Source organism: Balaenoptera physalus, assembly GCF_965194825.1.
Source record: "Balaenoptera physalus genome assembly, chromosome: 7".
Lineage (NCBI taxonomy): Eukaryota > Metazoa > Chordata > Mammalia > Artiodactyla > Balaenopteridae > Balaenoptera > Balaenoptera physalus.
Genome location: NC_138886.1, coordinates 47,383,900 through 47,404,084, shown reverse-complemented (window position 1 = coordinate 47,404,084; position 20,185 = coordinate 47,383,900). Strand labels below are relative to the sequence as shown.

At 37.4% G+C, this 20,185-nt stretch overlaps 1 protein-coding gene and 1 long non-coding RNA gene across 4 annotated transcripts in view; one reads left to right on the top strand and one right to left on the bottom strand.

Moving 5' to 3' along the window:
• LOC309664987 overlaps positions 1-20,185 on the bottom strand; it is a 121,725-nt gene that overhangs the window by 24,227 nt on the left and 77,313 nt on the right. The gene's annotated exons all lie outside the window — the stretch shown is intronic.
• GDA (guanine deaminase) overlaps positions 1-20,185 on the top strand; it is a 137,013-nt gene that overhangs the window by 112,016 nt on the left and 4,812 nt on the right. The window contains exons 11-12 of the mRNA XM_082471050.1: positions 8,977-9,123; positions 12,563-12,693. Coding sequence (XP_082327176.1) covers positions 8,977-9,123; positions 12,563-12,693 — 278 coding nt within the window. The remainder of the gene's footprint in view (positions 1-8,976; positions 9,124-12,562; positions 12,694-20,185) is intronic.

The following is a 20,185-nucleotide window of genomic DNA, read 5'->3' as shown; positions in this document are numbered from 1 at the left end:
CTAATTTACGTATCTTAGATGCCAGAGTACTCACTACAATCATTCCCTTGGAACTTCCTCATTTCTCATTTCCCTCTTGTTTTCTTTGTATTCACTTTCAAAAAGCCCAACCCCCTTGGTTGTCTCAACTATTCCCCTTCTCAGTGTTTACAGCTGAGCAGCTGGATGTTGCTGGAAAAAAATTTTCTAGTGGTTTCATTTTAAATGTTGCTCTCAAATCCTAAGTGGCCCTTAGCCCTACCCAAATAGACAATTATGTGCCTCTAATATGTCCCCATATTCCAAGACAGACTTATCTCATTTCTTCCTAAACTTTTAATCCCAAATCATACCCTCCTCACTTCCAGCTAATGGCCTTATCTCATAAATCTTTGAGAAAATAGAAACAATCAGAAGCCCTACCTATTTCTCTCTCTCTCTCTCTCTCCCCCCTCCCTCCCTCTCTCTCTCCCCCTCCCTCCCTCTCCCTCCCTCCCTCCCTCTCTCTCTCTCTCTCTCTCTCTCTGTCTCTCATTTTCTCACTTTTCTTCTAAGCCGTGTGCCTAACAGGGCCATGGTGCTCCAGCCAGCTGTCAGGCCTGGGCCTCTGAGGTGGGAGAGCTGAGTTCAGCACACTGGACCACCAGAGGCCTCCCAGCTCCATGTAATATCAATCTACGAGAGCTCTCCCAGAGAGCTCCGTCTCAATGTTAAGACCCAGCTCCACTCAACAACCAGCAAGCTCCAGTGCTGGACACTCCATGAAAACAACTAGTAAGACAGGAACACAACCCCACCCATTACCATAGAGGCTGCCTAAAATCATAATAAGGTCACAGACACCCCAAAACACACCACCAGACACAGTCCTGCCCACCAGAAAGACAAGATCCAGCCTCATCGACTGGAACACAGGCACCAGTCCCCTCCACCAGGAAGCGTACACAACCCACAGAACCAACCTTACCAACTGGGGGCAGACACCAAAAACGACGGGAACTACGAACCTGCAGCCTGCGAAAAGGAGACCCCAAACACAGTGAAGCAAAGTGAGAAGACGGAGAAATACGCAGAAGATAAAGGAGCAAAGTAGAAACCCACGAGACCAAACAAATGAAGAGGAAATAGGCAGTCTACCTGAAAAAGAATTCAGAGTAATGACAGTAAAGATGATCCAAAATCTTGTAAATAGAATGGAGAAAATACAAGAAACGTTTAACAAGAACCTAGAAGAACTAAAGAACAAACAAACAGTGATGAACAACACAATAAATGAAATTAAAAATTCTCTAGAAGGAATCGATAGCAGAATAACTGAGGAAGAAGAACGGATAAGTGATCTGGAAGATAAAATAGTGGAAATAACTACCACAGAGCAAAATAAAGAAAAAAGAATGAAAAGAACTGTGGACAGTCTCAGAGACCTCTGGGACAACACTAAATGCACCAACATTTGAATTCTAGGGGTCCCAGGAAAAGAGGAGAAAAAGAAAGGGACAGAGAAAATACATGAAAAGATTATAGTTGAAAACTTCCCTAATATGGAAAAGAAATAGTCAAACAACTCCAGGAAGTGCAGAGAGTCCCATACAGGATAAATCCAAGGAGAAACATGCCAAGACACATATTAGTCAAACTATCAAAAATTAAATACAAAGAAAAAATATTAAAAGGAGCAAGGGAAAAGCAACAAATAATATACAAGGGAATCCCCATAAGGTTAACAGCTGATTTTTCAGCAGAAACTCTGCAAGCCAGGAGAGAGTGGCAGGACATATTTAAAGTGATGAAAGGGGAAAACCTAAAACCAATATTACCCAGAAAGGATCTCATTCAGATTCGATGGAGAAATTAAAACCTTTACAGACAAGAAAAAACTAAGAGAATTCAGCAGCACCAAACCAGCTTTACAACAAATGCTAAAGGAACTTCTCTAGGCAGGAAACACAAGAGAAGGAAAAGACCTTCAAAAACAAACCCAAAACAATTACGGAAGTGGTAATAGGAACATACATATTGATAATTACCAGAAATGTAAGTGGATTAAATGCTCCAACCAAAAGACACAGACTGGCTGAATGGATACAAAAACAAGACCCATATACATGCTGTCTACAAGAGACCCACTTCAGACCTAGGGACACATACACACTGCAAATGAGGGGATGGAAAAAGATATTCCATGCAAATGGAAATCAAAAGAAAGCTGAAGTAGCAATTCTCATATCAGACAAAATAGACTTCAAAATAAAGATTATTACAAGAGACAAAGAAGAACACTATATAATGATCAAAAGATCAATCCAGGAAGAAGATATAACAATGGTAAATATTTATGCACCCAACATAGGAGCACCTCAATACATAAGGCAAATACTAACAGCCATAAAAGGGGGAATCGACAGTAACCCAATCATAGTTGGGGACTTTAACACCCCACTTTCACCAATGAACAGATCATCCAAGATGAAAATAAATAAGTAAACACAAGCTTTTAATGACACATTAAACAAGATGGACTTAATTGATATTTATAGGACATTCCATCCCAACACAACAGAATACACTTTATTCTCAAGTGCTCATGGAACATTCTCCAGGATAGATCATATCTTGGGTCTCAAATCAAGCCTTGGTAAATTTAAGAAAATTGAAATCGTATCAAGTATCTTTTATGACCACAATGCTATGAGACTAGATATCAATTACAGGAAAAATCTGTAAAAACTACAAACACATGGAGGCTAAACAATACACTAGTAAATAACCAAGTGATCACTGAATAAACCAAAGAGGAAATCAAAAAAAAACCTAGAAACAAATGACAGTGAAAACACAATGACCCAAAACCTATGGGATGCAGCAAAAGCAGTTCTAAGAGGGAAGTTTTTAGCAATATATTCCTACCTTAAGAGACAAGAAAAATCTCAAATAAACAACCTAACCTTACACCTAAAGCAATTAGAGAAAGAGGAACAAAAGAAAACCCAAAGTTAGCAGAAAGAAAAAAATCATGAAGATCATATCAGAAATAAATGAAAAAGAAAGAAGGAAACAATAGCAAAAATCAATAAAATGAAAAGCTGGTTCTTTGAGAAGATAAACAAAATTGATAAACCATTAGTCATACTCATTAAGAATAAAAGGGAGAAGACTCAAATCAACAGAACTAGAAATGAAAAAGCAGAAGCAGCAACTGACACTGCAGAAATACAAAGGATCATGAGAGATTACTACAGGCAACTATATGCCAAGAAAGTGGACAACCTGGAAGAAATGGACAATTTCTTAGAAAAGCACAACCTTCTGAGACTGAACCAGGAAGCAATAGAAAATATAAGCAGACCAATCATAAGCACTGAAATTGAAACTGTGATTAAAAATCTTCCAACAAACAAAAGCCCAGGACCAGATGGCTTCACAGGGGAATTCTATCAAACATTTAGAGAATAGCTAACACCTATGCTTCTCAAACTCTTCCAAAATATTGCAGAGGGAGGAACACTCCCAAACTCATTCTACGAGGCCACCATCACCCTGATACAAAACCGGACAAAGATGTCACAAAGAAAGAAAACTACAGGCCAATATCACTGATGAACACAGATGCAAAAATCCTCAACAAAATACTAGCAAACAGAATCCAGCAGCACATTAAAAGGATCATACACCATGATCAAGTGGGGTTTATCCCAGGACTGCAAGGTTTCTTCAATATACGCAAATCAATCAATGCAATACACTGTATTAACAAATTGAAGGAGAAAAACCCTATGATCATCTCAATAGATGCAGAAAAAGCTTTCAACAAAATTCAACACCCATTTATGATAAAAATCCTCCAGAAAGTAGGCATAGAGGGAACTTACCTCAACATAATAAAGGCCATATATGACAAACCCACAGCCAAAATCGTTCTCAATGGTGAAAAGTTGAAACCATGTCCACTAAGATCAGTAACAATACAAGGTTGCCCACTCTCACCACTGTTATTCAACATAGTTTTGAAAGTTTTAGCCACAGCAATCAGAGAAGAAAAAGAAATAAAAGGAATCCAAATCAGAAAAGGAGGAGTAAAGCTGTCACTGTTTGCAGATGACATGATACTATACATAGAGAATCCTAAAGATGCTACCAGAAAACTACTAGAGCTAATCCATGAATTTGGTAAAGTAGCAGGATACAAAATTAATGCACAGAAATCTCTTGCATTCCTATACACTAATGATGAAAACTCTGAAAAAGAATTAAGGAAACACTCCCATTTACCATTGCAACAAAAAGAATAAAATACCTAGGAATATACCTACCTAGGCAGACAAAAGGCCTGTATGCAGAAAACTATAAGACACTGATGAAAGAAATTAAAGATGATACAAACAGATGGAGAGATATACCAAGTTCCTGGATTGCAAGAATCAACATTGTGAAAATGACTATAGTACCCAAAGCAATCTACAGATTCAATGCAATCCCTATCAAATTACCAATGGCATTTTTCACAGAACTAGAACAAAAATTTTCACAATTTGTATGGAAACACAAAAGACCCAAATAGCCAAAGCAATCTTGAGAAACAAATCGGAGCCAGAGGAATTAGGCTCCCTGACTTCAGACTATACTACAAAGCTACAGTAATCAAGTCAGTATGGTACTGGCACAAAAACAGAAATATAGATCAATGGAACAGGATAGAAAGATAAATCTACACACATGTGGTCACCTTATGTTTGATAAAGGAGAATATACAATGGAGAAAAGACGGTCTCTTCAATAAGTGGTGCTAGGAAAAGTGGACAGCTACATGTAAAAGAAGGAAATTAGAACACTCCCTAACACCATACACACAAATAAACTCAAAATGGATGAAAGACCTAAATGTAAGGCCAGACACTATAAAACTCTTAGAGGAAAACACAGGCAGAACACTCTATGACATGAATCACAGCAAGATCCTTTATGACCCACCTCCTAGAGAAATGGAAATAAAAACAAAAATAAACAAATGGGACCTAATGAAACTTAAACGCTTTTGCACAGCAAAGGAAACCATAAGCAAGATGAAAAGACAAACCTCTCAATGGGAGAAAATATTTGCAAACGAAGCAACTGACAAGGGATTAATCTCCAAAATATACAAGCAGCTCATGCAGCTCAATATCAAAAAAACAAACAACCCAATCCAAAAATGGGCAGAAGACCTAAATAGACATTTCTCCAAAGAAGATATACAGATTGCCAAAAAACACATGAAAGGATGCTCAACATCACTAATCATTAAAGAAATGCAAATCAAAACCACAATGAGGTATCATCACCTCACACCAGTCATAATGGCCATCATCAAAAAATCTACAAACCATAAATGCTGGAGAAGGTGTGGAGAAAAGTAAACCCTCTTACACTGTTGGTGGGAATGTACATTGATACAGCCACTATGGAGAACAGTATGGAGGGTCCTTTAAAAACTAAAAATAGAACTACCATATGACCCAGCAACCCCACTACTGGGCATATACCCTGAGAAAACCATAATTCAAAGAGTCATGTACCACAACGTTCGTTGCAACACTATTTACAATAGCCAGGACATGGAAGCAACCTAAGTGTCCAGCGACAGATGACTGGATAAAGAAGATGTGGCACATGGAATATTACTCAGCCATAAAAAGAAATGAAATTGAGTTATTTGTAGTGAGGTGGATGGACCTAGAGTCTGTCATACAGTGTGAAGTAAGTCAGAAAGAGAAAAGCAAATACCGTTTGCTAACACATATATATGGAATCTAAAAAGGAAAAAAATGGTTCTGAAGAACCTAGGGGCAGGACAGGAATAAAGATGCAGATGTAGAGAATGGACTTGAGGACACGGGGAGGGGGAAGGGTAAGCTGGGACAAAGTGAGAGAGTAGCATTGATATATATACACTACCAAGTGTAAAACAGATAGCTAGTGGGAAACAGCTGCATGGCACAGGGAGATCAGCTCGGTGCTCTGTGACCACCTAGAGGGGTAGGATAAGGAGGGTGGGAGGGAGGCTCAAGAGGGAGGGGATATGGGGATATGTGTGTGCATATAGCTGATTTACTTTGTTGTACAGCAGAAACTAATACAACATTGTATAGCAATTGTACTCCAATAAAGATGTTGGAAAAAAAAATTACTGTAGAAAATAAAATTTGTTTATTTACCTATTTGAAAATAAATAAATGGGCTTTCTACCTCCATTTTCTTTATCATTAACTGAACACAGTTTATAGTTAATATTTGTTTGTTTATGTCTCTTTTCCTTATCCTCCACTAGATAGTAAGCTCATGTGGAACCTGTAACTTTCATTTATGAGTGCTTAAATAAATCAGGCACATAGAAGGTGCTTAGTAAATCTGTCAGTAAATGGATGAACGCATAAGATGAACACACACATATAAAATTACTTCCTTTTATTTCTCTGTTGCCCTCTTGCTCAAGTTTTTACTCTTATACAGTTTTCTTAGCTTCTTCTTGTAATAAATAATGTCCCTATATTGACTCTGGCAAGGAAGTGATAGTGCCACTCTTTTTCATGATAGTAGAGGTGGCATGGGGTTAGGGAACAGATCTTCTGAGAAAAAGCACCCATTTTCTTCCCTCCACCATTCTCCCATGCAATTTCTACCCTTTGGTCCTCATTCCCCAGCACTTATATTATTTAAGTGGATTTTCTCAGCAACTGTTAAGATAAATGATGTTATTTCTATTTTCTGAGAAAATTGAGGGTCATAAGTACTGAGTAACAATCAAAGGTCAACAAAGCAAAAAACAGTCCAAATCCACAGTTTAAAACCAGGTCGGTAAAATGTGGAAGTTCACCGTTTCTTTTTCCACCCTATCACTCTGCCTCTTGTTACAGATAAAGCGGGGATTCTACCTACATTACATGTGCTGTAGAGGGAAGAAGAAGCCTCCCGGGCTTAGCTCACTGGGCAGGGCAGGGATCGGGAAGTTAGTATCATGCTGGAAATTCTTCGAAGAAAAGCTTTACTCTTACACATATGGTTCTGACTAAATATCATCGTTTGTGTGGTCCAGGGTTCATTCTTTCATCTGCCCAGTATTGTTCCGTGTTGGAAGCTACTTCATTAACAACATCCAGAAGAATATAGGATGATTAAGTCATCTTATAATTCAGCAACATAAGATGGCTCTCAAAATTTTCTCAATAAATTACATAGCATTATTTCCTAATCTATCCTTATTCTTTCTAAATGGATAGTTCTGGTTAGATACGGAGGAAAAGACTACTTTCTGTCATATTTTATAAAACCTGTTTTTATAACTGCAAGTATTTAAATCTTCCATGTTCACACCATCCTAAAAGCGTTGCTTTTGTTTTTCTGTTTCCTTCCACTCTTCACCCACATATTTTGAAATATATATTCAATCTTTACATATTTCCATACCATGCAGTGATAGCATTTTATTCTGCTTTTAGACTGAACATTTTCTTTGTTCTGGTAATAAAGAATCAGTAGACAAAGTATTTCAAAGCTTAATGTGCATTATTCCCAAATCGTATTTGTTTTCTTAGTTTGATGCTATGATAAAATGAAAAGCTAATTGATGGTTACTGTATATGAAAGTGAACTAACTAAGTAGATGAATAAAAGTTGTCATGGAACTGGATGGTCTTCTGGCAATACTATTCTGGCTAAAAAAAAGTATTTTCCAAAAAAACAAGTCATACAAGTTTATCTAAAGACATGTAAGACAGTTGAACATAAAATTAAACTGCAATCTAGGATTATTACTTAATAGGCTATTACTTTTGATCTTTGCAATATATATAGGCACTAACAATTATATATATCTTCCTAGACATGACAGAAGGAACCCTTGAAATATAAAATGTATTTTATAAGCTATAGATGTACTTTTCCTCTAATAAAACATGTAAACTTACTTGACATTTATTTATACAAACTCATTAAATAACTTCTATATTCATTCTTGTCAAAGGCAGTATTTCAATTTAATTATGATTGGGGATTTATTTAAATCACTATAAAAATCTAATTCCTCATCTAATGATGCCAGTGACAAATATAAAGCTGTCTACATCAGCATTGCTCATTTATTACACCAATTTTCCAGAATATATAGGTCATTCTAAAAGCTCTTCCTGAAAAAAATATCATAAAGCAGCTTTTTAATTCTCAAAGTTCTCATCAGAATTAAAATAGAGTTAGGTCAAGTTTTCAGAGCATAGAGCTGTGAGATTATTTTACATTATTTTTATTTATTTGAGTTTAGGGAATATTCAGAGATGTTTTTTCTCTTAACTTTATTAAACATTTGGGCATTGTACTGGGTTGAACTGTGCTCCCCCTACCACCTCCCCAAAAAAGAGATGTCTACCAGGAACATGTAAATGTAGCCTTATTTGGAATAAAGGTCTTTGCAGATGTAATTAAGGTAAGGATCTCAAGATGAAGTCATTCTGAATTAAGGTGAATCCAATAACGAATGTCCTTATAAGAGACAGACAATGAGAGGTACATAAAGACACAGAGGGAAGAAGGCCATCTGAAGATGGAGGCAGACATTGGAGTTACACTGCCACAAGCCAAGGAACGCCAGGAGCTGCCAGAAACTGGACGAAACTAGGAAAGATTCTTCCCTAGAGCCTTTGTAGGGTTGGTGGCCCTGCCAACACTTTAAGACTTCTGCCCTCCAAAACTGTGTGAGAATGAATTTCTGCTGTTTTAAACTACCACATCTGTGGTAATTTTTTGCAGCAGCCCTAGAAAACTAATACAAGTATACATTTGATACTAACTGCAGGTTTTGAATTTCTTTAAATGTTAGTCTGTGTCTATTCTGTGTTTATAGATAAGATCTTTTCTTTGAAGTATATTAAAGAGTGAATATCTGTCATTAAAAACAGAAAAAATCCTATATACCTAACATTCCATTTATCTCATAAAGTTACTGTTTTGGCTTTATTTTATCTACCACAGATGTGGCTGGTGGTTATTCATCTTCCGTGCTTGATGCCATCAGAAGAGCAGTGATGGTTTCCAACACGCTTTCAGTTAATAAGATAAATGCAAAAAGCCTCACCCTCAAAGAGGTCTTCAGACTAGCTACTCTTGGAGGCAGCCAAGGTAATGAGCATTTTATTTCTCACACGATGTACAACCATGCCAATCTGTGTCCTTCGCTGCAGTGTGAAGGCTCGTGATAGTGGCATCAGCAGGCACCCCCATATTCATGACTGTTGCATCTCATATAATATAACCAAAACTTAGCAAGTACATGTTCAAGCATGTGGTGGAGGCATCATTCTTTTTTTTTTTTTTTTTAATGAAACTCTCTAGGAGTTAAACCAGCATTTTTATTTATTTATTTATTTATGGCTGTGTTGGGTCTTCGTTTCTGTGCGAGGGCTTTCTCTAGTTGCGGCAAGCGGGGCCACTCTTCATCGCGGTGCGCGGGCCTTTCACTATCGCAGCCTCTCTTGTTGCGGAGCACAGGCTCCAGACGCGCAGGCTCAGTAGCTGTGGCTCACGGGCCTAGTTGCTCCGTGGCATGTGGGATCTTCCCAGACCAGGGCTCGAACCCGTGTGCCCTGCGTTGGCAGGCAGATTCCCAACCACTGCGCCACCAGGGAAGCCCCGAGGCATCATTCTTTTAGCAAGTTCCCTGTTATTGGCAGAAGAGATGTTCAGTATGCAATTATCATATTAATTGTTTTAATGGATACTTGGCATTGGTCACATGCATACGAGTTCTTTAAAATAATCAGTTTTTTTTCCATTGAGTCAAGTAACATGCTCTCTATTGGCCTAAGTAGTAATAATAATAATAATAGCCAAGACTTAATGGGCCCTTACCATGTGATAGGCACTATGCAACATGCTTTATGGATGCTGTTATTTAATCCTCAGAACCACTGTTATTAATTCCATTTTACCAACAAGGTACCTGAGTGAGGCTTACACACCTGTCAAGCTACAGTGTGCCATGATTTGAATCCAGAAAATCTGATGCCAGAGTGCAGGGTGTTACCCACCGCCTTCCACTGCAATATCTTCCTGTATAAATCTTAGCTTAGACTATGTATTTTGTTTATATACTTAAGTACACTAATTACCCAAGCCTCTTTCAAAGGAGAAAGATGGAGAAGTATAGTTGATTGATAGGCAAATATTGTTCATCACCTTTTCCCAGTTCTCACATGTAACTGTATTTTTACTGAAAAAATAGAAATTGGTAACTGTATTGCTTTCTGTCACTTTAAGTATTATAGTATAATCTGGATGGATGATAGTGAACATATCATGAAACCTTAGGTAGCTAGTGAGAAAAACAAAGATCTTGAGACAGGTGTATATTTTTAATATATTTTAATATTTTTATATTTATGATATATACCCTAGATCTTATAAATGAAGTATGATGGAGGCCAGGGTATCCTGGGAAGAGAAACTTCCTGGCTCTTCTCTGAATGTTCTGGGCTATGATGAATGCCATAAAGAACATTTCAAGAAAGAAAGCAAAGGTCATGCGCTTTGCATTTCCCCCAGTCTTATGATTTCACTGTCTGAAGTTCCAAGTTGTAAAAGTTCTGTTCTTTTAGCAAGTGTGACACTCCCTACCCCACCCCCGTTTTCACATCTGAGTTGTCCTACCATCTTATTTTCATGGTGCAAATGACTTGTATTTAAATAGTGCTTTTTTTATTCTAGGCTCTCTGAGTTGTTTCATCAGGATCCTGTATCTGACCAGGCCGGCATGGGGTGCTTACCAAATCATTTCTACCTTACCGTATAGCTTTCAAATCTATTTTCTGGGCCACTGTTATGAAATTTCTTCTCCTTAGCTTGTGTCTCTACAAGAGTCTGAGTGAATGAGATGAATGCATCCCTGTTTAAAGTTGGCATCTTCCCCGCTTTACATTCACTCTCAAGATCAAGATGTGCATAAATCACCTTCACAGAGCCAACATTTACTCCAAAGACAGTAAAACTGCGTTTCCTAAAATGCATTTGAGTTGCTTACCATCCCAGCTAGGCCTCTCTGAAATAATGTGAATTTAGATCAATTTACAATTCACTGACAGTAGTTGTGTTTTTTTGGTTAGTTCATACCTGAACTCTCCAGGTTCTAACAAATAGTCCAGTTAGTTTATATATATATAATACCATCAATTCCTGGCAAATGAACCTGGTTATCTGGCCTATTAAACACAGTTTTATGTTGAATACAGTCATCAAAAACTCATGTTTGTCATGCTGTTTGTCAAGGGAAAAACGAAGTAGAGTGTAATCGATGGAGGAGGAGAAAATTTCCAGTGATTTTCTATTACATTCAGTTCTTCCCCCCATAATCAGTGGAAGTCACCTAACCACTTTTAACGTTTCTAATTATGTTTGCGCCTCTTTAAGAACTCTTTAGCTAAAAAAATCTTTTTCTTTTCTGAGAATAAAAGAGTTGCCCTTTAAATAACCATTTAAGAACAAGCAAGATTTCTAAATCTGTGCTTAGAGCATTGCCAAAAGACTTCTGGATATCCATACCTAGAAATATAACGTAGTGGGTATTGTCTAACAGGAATATGGTGTCTAATATTTTCACATACGACTGTATTCTGACAGTGACAGAATACAACAAATACATGTAAAAATTCAATTAAGTAATGCTGCACTCCAGTTGACCTTTCTTTCATGCATGCTTCTATCTGGAACACTCTATCCAGATTCTGGCTTTAAGGAGCTTTAAATTCAATACCTTCATTGACCAGGAAAACCAACTACCCTCATCTTCTGAAACTAAACCATAAAAATGAGAGATGTTCTTCCTCAACATCCACTATTCATGGAACAGGAATTCTAGCTGGGAGATGGATCAAGTCAATAGACATTATTGACCTATGCCCTATTTTAGAGAACCATTCTTCTCTGGCAACCAGAAAATCTTTAAGGTTACAGAGAAATTAGTCTGCTTTCAAAAGCGTTGGGACTCTTGAGTTATGAAAATCTATTTACTTTCAGAAGTGAATTTTTTCTATTCAAAGGATTTAAACTAAGGAACTTAGGATGGATATGCCTGCATTGACAAATATGCAAAAAGATAATTATTTTCTACTTATTTGAAGTTCATTTCACTGCCACAAAAATAGATCTTGTCAGCTATTTCATAGAACAAAAAGAACAAAAAGGACAAGGAAAGGAGTTGGAATGTTGGAAGGAGAATAGGAGGGAAAGAGAAAGATATTATGTCCATCATCATGTCTGTTAGAGAGGTGAATGGAAATCACAGACCAGTTGGACTGTGAAGGGAACTGATAGAGCTGAAACAGACAACATCAGAATTATGATCATGGTGTTGAAGATAACTCTTTTTATTCTCAGATTTTGCTTTCCCTGTGCTTACTCTGCCTTCTGTAAGTCAAAGTCTTGCGACCTATTGGAATGCTTCACTATTAAAATACTAATTTTTTTCTAGTGACACACTGGCAGATTCTGTCCTTGCAAATTGGGATATTTGCATGGTCCGATGGCTAAAAATACTAACTGTTTATTAATTTATTCCATCCTGTAGCCCTGGGGCTGGATAGACAGATTGGAAACTTTGAAGTGGGCAAGGAATTTGATGCCCTCCTGATCAACCTCAAAGCATCTGACTCTCCCATTGACCTGTTTTATGGGGATTTTGTTGGTGATATTTCTGAGGTACGTAAAAGGAAGTCGATCAAAAAGCATTTATTTCATGAACTAGTCAGTCAGAACAGCTTCCCTATAGAAAAAAAATAGACACTGAAATATTTTAATGGAGTGCAGGAGAATCTTCTAAGGGAAGCTAGATCCTTTTTTTTTTGAACATCTTTATTGGAGTATAATTGCTTTACATTGATGTGTTAGTTGCTGCTGTATAACAGTGAATCAGCTATACGTATACATATATCCCCATATCCCCTCCCTCTTGCGTCTCCCTCCCGTCCTCCCTATTCCACCCCTCTAGGTGGTCACAAAGCACGAGCTGATTTCCCTGTGCTATGCAACTGCTTCCCACTAGCTATCTATCCCACGCCTGGTAGTGTATACAAGTCACTGCCACTCTCTCACTTCGCCTCATCTTACCCCTCTCCCTCCCCGTGTCCTCAAGTCCATTCTCTACGTCTGCGTCTCTATTCTTGTCCTGCCCCTAGGTTCTTCAGAACCTTTTTTTTTTTTTTTTAGATTCCATATATATCTGTTAGCATATGGTATTTGTTTTTCTCTTTCTGACTTACTTCACTCTGTACGACAGACTCTAGGTCCATCCACCTCACTACAAATAACTCAATTTCATTTTTTTTATGGCTGAGTAATATTCCATTGTATATATGTGCCACATCTTCTTTATCCATTCATCTGTCAATGGACACATAGGTTGCTTCCCTGTCCTGGCTGTTTTAAATAGTGCTGCAGTGAACACTGTGGTACATGACTCTTTGAATTATGGTTTTCTCAGGGTATATGCCCAGTAGTGGGATTGCTGGGTTATATGGTAGTTTCTATTTTTAGTTTTTTAAGGAATCTCCATACTGTTCTCCATAGTGGCTGTATCAATTTACATTCCCATCAGCAGTGCAAGAGGGTTCCCTTTTCTCCACACCCTCTCCAGCATTTATTGTTTGTAGATTTTTTTGATGATGCCCATTCTAACTGGTGTGAGGTGATACCTCATTGTAGTTTTGATTTGCATTTCTCTAATGATTAGTGATGTGGAGCATCCTTTCAAGTGTTTGTTGGCAATCTGTATATCTTCTTTGGAGAAATATCTATTTAGGTCTTCTGCCCATTTTTGGATTGGGTTGTTTGCTTTTTTGATATTGAAATGCATGAGCTGCTTGTATATTTTGGAGATTAATCCTTTGTCAGTTGCTTTGTTTGCAAATACTTTCTCCCACTGTGAGGGCTGTCTTTTCGTCTTGTTTTTGGTTTCCTTTGCTGTGCAAAAGCTTTTAAGTTTCATTAGGTCCCATTTGTTTATTTTTGTTTTTATTTCCATCTCTCTAGGAGGTGCGTCAAAAAGGATCTTGCTGTGATTCATGTCAAGAGTGTTCTGCCTATGTTTTCCTCTAAGAGTTTGATAGTGTCTGGCCTTAAATTTAGGTCTTTAATCCATTTTGAGTTTATTTGTGTGTATGGTGTTAGGGAGTGTTCTAATTTCATTCTTTTACATGTAGCTGTCCAGTTTTCCCAGCACCACTTATTGAAGAGGCTGTCTTTACTCCATTGTATATTCTCCTTTATCAGAGATAAGGTGACCATATGTGCATGGATTTATCTCTGGGATTTATGTCCTGTACCATTGATCTATATTTCTGTTTTTGTGCCAGTACCATACTATCTTGATTAGTGTAGCTTTGTAGTATAGTCTGAAGTCCGGGAGCCTGTTCCTCCAGCTCCGTTTTTCTTTCTCAAGATTGCTTTGGATATTCGGGGTCTTTTGTGTTTCCATACAAATTGTGAAATTTCTTGTTCTAGTTCTGTGAAAAATGCCATTGGTAGTTTGATAGGGATTGCATTGAATCTGTAGATTGCTTTGGGTAGTATAATCATTTTCACAATGTTGATTCTTCCAACCCAAGAACATGGTATATCTCTCCATCTGTTTGTATCATCTTTAATTTCTTTCATCAGTGTATTATAGTTTTCTGCATACAGGTCTTCTGTCTCCTTAGGTAGGTTTATTCCTAGGTATTTTATTCTTTTTGTTGCAGTGGTAAATGGGAGTGTTTCCTTAATTTCTCTTTCAGATTTTTCATCATTAGTGTATAGGAATGCAAGGGATTTCTGTGCATTAATTTTGTATCCTGCTACTTTACCAAATTCATGGACTAGCTCTAGTAGTTTTCTGGTAGCATCTTTAGGATTCTCTATGATAGTATCATGTCATCTGCAAACAGTGAGAGTTTTATTTCTTCTCTTCTGATTTGGATTCCTTTTATCTATTTTTCTTCTCTGATTGCTGTGGCTAAAACTTCCAAAACTATGTTGAATAACAGTGGTGAGAGTGGGCAACCTTGTCTTGTTACTGATCTTAGTGGACATGGTTTCAGTTTTTCACCATTGAGAACGATGTTGGCTGTCGGTTTGTCATATATGGCCTTTGTTATGTTGAGGTAAGTTCCCTCTATGCCTACTTTCTGGAGGGTTTTTATCATAAATGGGTGTTGAATTTTGTCAAAAACTTTTTCTGCATCTATTATCATATGGTATTTCTACTTCAATTTGTTAATATGGTGTATCACACTGATTGATTTGCATATATTGAGGAATCCTTGCATTCCTGGGATAAACCTCACTTGATCATGGTGTATGATCCTTTTAATGTGCTGTTGGATTCTGTTTGCTAGTATTTTGTTGAGGATTTTTGCATCTGTGTTCATCAGTGATATTGGCCTGTAGTTTTCTTTCTTTGTGACATCTTTGTCCGGTTTTGTATCAGGGTGATGGTGGCCTCGTAGAATGAGTTTGGGAGTGTTCCTCCCTCTGCTATATTTTGGAAGAGTTTGAGAAGGAGGGGTGTTAGCTCTTCTCTAAATGTTTGATAGAATTTGCCTGTAAAGCCATCTGGTCCTGGGCTTTTGTTTGTTGGAAGATTTTTAATCACAGCTGCAATTTCAGTGCTTGTGATTGGTCTGTTTATATTTCCTATTTCTTCCTGGTTCAGTCTTGGAAAGTTGTGCTTTTCTAAGAAATTCTCTATTATTTCTTCCAGGTTGTCCACTTTATTGGCATATAGTTGCTTGTAGTAATCTCATGATCCTTTGTATTTCTGCAGTGTCAGTTGTTACTTCTGCTTTTTCATTTCTAATCCTGTTGATTTGTCTTCTCCCTTTTTTTCTTGATGAGGCTGGCTAATGGTTTATCAATTTTGTTTATCTTCTCAAAGAACCAGCTTTTAGTTTTATTGATCTTTGCTATTGTTTCCTTCATTTCTTTTCCATTTATTTCTGATCTGATCTTTATGATTTCTTTCCTGCTGCTAACTTCCGCATTTTTTTGTTCTTCTTTCTCTAATTGCTTTAGGTGTAAGATTAGGTCGTTTATTTGAGATGTTTTTTGTTTCCTGAGGTAGGACCGTATTGCTAAAAACTTCCCTCTTAGAACTGCTTTTGCTGCATCCCATAGGTTTTGGGTCGTCGTGTTTTCACTGTCATTTGTTTCTAGGTATTTTTTGATTTCCTCTTTGATTTATTCAGTGATCTCTTGGTTATTTACTAGTGTATTGTTTAGCCTCCATGTGTTTGTATTTTTTACATTTTTTTTCCTTAATTGATATCTAGTCTTATAGCGTTGTGGTCAGAGAAAATACTTGATACTATTTCAATTTTCTTAATTTTACCATGGCTTGATTTGTGACCCAAGATACGACATATCCTGGAGAATGCTCCATGAGCACTTGAGAAGAAAATGTATTCTGTTTTTTTTGGATGGAATGTCGTATAAATATCAGTTAAGTCCATCTTGTTTAATGTGTCATTTAAAGCTTGTGTTTCCTTCTTTAATTTCATTTTGGAAGAATTGCCCATTGGTGAAAGTGGGGTGTTAAAGTCCCCTACCATGATTGTGTTACTGTCGATCTCCCCTTTTATGGCTGTTAGCATTTGCCTTATGTATTGAGGTGCTCCTCTGTTGGGTACATAAATATCTACAATTGTTGTATCTTCTTCTAGGATTGATCCCTTGATCATTATGTAGTGTCCTTCCTTGTCTCTTGTAACAGTCTTTATTTTAAAGTCTATTTTATCCGATATGAGAATTGCTACTCCAGCTTTCTTTTGATTTCCATTTGCATGGAATATCTTTTTCCATCCCCTCACTTTCAGTCTGTATGTGTTCCTAGGTCTGAAGTGGGTCTCTTGTAGACAGCATATATACGAGTCTTATTTTTGTATCCATTCAGCCAGTCTGTGTCTTTTGGTTGGAGCATTTAATCCATTTACATTTAAGGTAATTATCGATGTGTATGTTCCTATTACCATTTTCTTAATTGTTTTGGGTTTGTTTTTGTAGGTCTTTTCCTTCTCTGTGTTTCCTGCCTAGGGAAGTTCCTTTAGCATTTGTTGTAAAGCTGGTTTGGTGGTGCTGAATTCTCTTAGCTTTTTCTTGTCTGTAAAGGTTGGAATTTCTCCATCGAATCTGAATGAGATCCTTTCTGGGTAATTAATATTGGTTGTAGGTTTTCCCCTTTCATCACTTTAAATATGTCTTGCCACTCCCTTCTGGCTTGCAGAGTTTCTGCTGAAAAATCAGCTGTTAACCTTATGGGGATTCCCTTGTATATTATTTGTTGCTTTTCCCTTGCTCCTTTTAATATTTTTTCTTTGTATTTAATTTTTGATAGTTTGACTAATATGTGTCTTGGCATGTTTCTCCTTGGATTTATCCTGTATGGGACTCTCTGTGCTTCCTGGACTTGATTATTTCCTTTCCCATATTAGGGAAGTTTTTCATCTATAACCTCTTCAAATATTTTCTCAGTCCCTTTCTTTTTCTCTGGGACCCCTATAATTCGAATGTTGGTGCGTTTAGTGTTGTCCCAGAGGTCTCTGAGACTGTCCTCGATTCTTTTCATTCTTTTTTCTTTACTCTGCTCTGCAGTAGTTATTTCTACTGTTTTATCTTCCAGGTCACTTATCCGTTCTTCTGCCTCAGTTATTCTGCTATTGATTCCTTCTAGAGAATTTTAAATTTCATTTATTGTGTTGTTTATTTGCTCTTTAGTTCTTCTAGTTCCTTGTTAAATGATTCTTGTATTTTCTCCATTCTGTTTCCAAGATTTTGGATCATCTTCACTGTCATTACTCTGAATTCTTTTTCAGGTAGACTGCCTATTTCCTCTTCATTTGTTTGGTCTCGTGGGTTTTTACTTTGCTTCTTCATCTGCTGCATATTTCTCTGTCTTCTCATTTTGCTTAACTTACTGTATTTGGGGTCTCCTTTTCTTAGGCTGCAGGTTCGTAGTTCTCGTTGTTTTTGGTGTCTGCCCCCAGTGGGTAAGGTTTGTTCTGTGGGTTGTGTAGGCTTCCTGGTGGAGGGGACTCGTGCCTGTGTTCCAGTCGATGAGGCTGGATCTTGTCTTTCTGCTGGGCAGGACCGCGTCCGGTGGTGTGTTTTGGGTTGTCTGTGACCTTATTATGATTTTAGGCAGCCTCTCTGCTGATGGGTGGGGTTGTGTTCCTTTCTTGCTAGTTGTTTGGCATGGAGTGTCCAGCACTGGAGCTTGCTGGTTGTTGAATGGAGCCGGGTCTTAGCTTTGAGATAGAGGTCTCTGGGAGAGCTCTCGCTGATTGATTATTATATGGGGCCAGGAGGTCTCTGGTGGTCCAATGTCCTGAACTCGGCTCTCCCACCTCAGAGACTCAGGCCTGACACCCGGCTGGAGCACCAGACCCTGTTAGCCACACGGCTGGAGTGCCTTCAGAGTTGGAGAAGCTGGCTTGCAGTGGCTCTCCTTCTGCGCTGCACATTAGAATCACCTGCTTCTTCCTTGTTTTGCCCCAAAGGCAGTGTTCCACAGAGAAAAACAGTCCCCTTGAAAATAGTCACAGCTCTGAGATGGCTTTTTTTTTTCCTTTGTGCTTAGTCAGGTTTCACTTGCTCACAGGGGGTCACGTGCAGAGGCCTCGCACCCGGCTCTTCCTACTGGAGTTCCTAGTTTGGAATCTAGATCCTTTTAAGTTATTATAATTTCATGGCAATAATGGTATTTAAGAAACATTTGTATTTTGAATATATTTGTATATTTGAAGGTATTTGGCTATAAGAAGCCATAATATAGCTACCACTTATTGAGCACACTTGCTATGTGCTAGATGGCATGGGATCAATACATCATTTTTGTTTAATTATCAGAACAACTATTATGACAGCCAGGTGCTATTAATATTACCATGTCGTTTATGGGGCAGTGAGGCTTAAGGGAGGTTAAATGGTTTACCTAAGAACTCATGGCTAGTAATTAGTAGACAGAGTTTAGATTCCATCCCAGGACTTTCTGACTTCTGGAGTCTGGGCTCTTGATCACAGTGCTACATGGATTCTCTTAATTATAAGAAAATGAGTTTTATTACTTTGTTCCACTTATCATGTTTTTCTATGTATAAAATAAACTAGTTCTTCTTACTTTAATAACAATTCTTGTTGAGACAGTTTTTCCTTAAAAATTAACTATTGCCATTTATAAATTGATCCATTTATGAGAGTAAATGTGATACTAAATGTAACATACTGAGGTTTTTTGAAGAAAGGTGCTGGATTATTTGAAGTTGATACCATTAGTTATTTACATATTACTTATTCTTTTAGTTTTTTATTAGAGTGAGTTTCTGGGAATAGGGCTCAGACCCATTCATCCAGTCATTTTTCTTGTATTATACACCTCTTGAAATATTTAAATTATTATATTAAATTAAATTCTTTAATTTTTGTTAACACTCTCCTCTGAAGATTTCAAGGTTCTATGTTAAGAACTTTCAGGCAATGGGAAACATTTGTTAATAGTCAGTACTTTTTTTTTTAGGCAAAAGACCATTTCTTTTTCATTAATAAAAGTAGATTTTGGGATGTTCAGTCGATGCCAGCTTAGGTGAGACAGTGATTGTTAGCCATAGAAGCCAACTCCTATGAGTAGAGTTAGGTCTTTTGGGGCACAGATTAGCATTTTGACTTGGGATACTGGATTGTTGGTGACAAATAATTCTTCCCCTTTACCCTTCCTGCCTAACTCTGTTATTGGAATAGCCATCAGTGTATCCATTTCTGGGACCAAGTTCCAGCCAGGCTAATGTACACAACAGAGAGAAATACCTTTTAAATGGATGGATTATGTGTCTTATCTCAAGACCTTTTTCGGGTTTAAATTCAAAATATTTTCACTGTAACTCTTTGATATGGAATGCAAGACTAAAGAAATTCACATGTGGAAGTGCAAACAGACATTGATTAATCAAGATAGCATCTTTTATGTAAACATATAAATAAGTTTCGGCACTGAAATGTACAACTAACACATTTTTCTCCTTTGTGGGTTTAGCCATAATTTCAGTAATATATATATTTACAAAAGAAAAAAGTCTGTGTTTAGAAAAAAATAAAAATAGATTTTTGCCATAGAGAAATAAATTTATATTTCTGGATTTTGCCAACCACTATTGGCTGTGAATTTGCT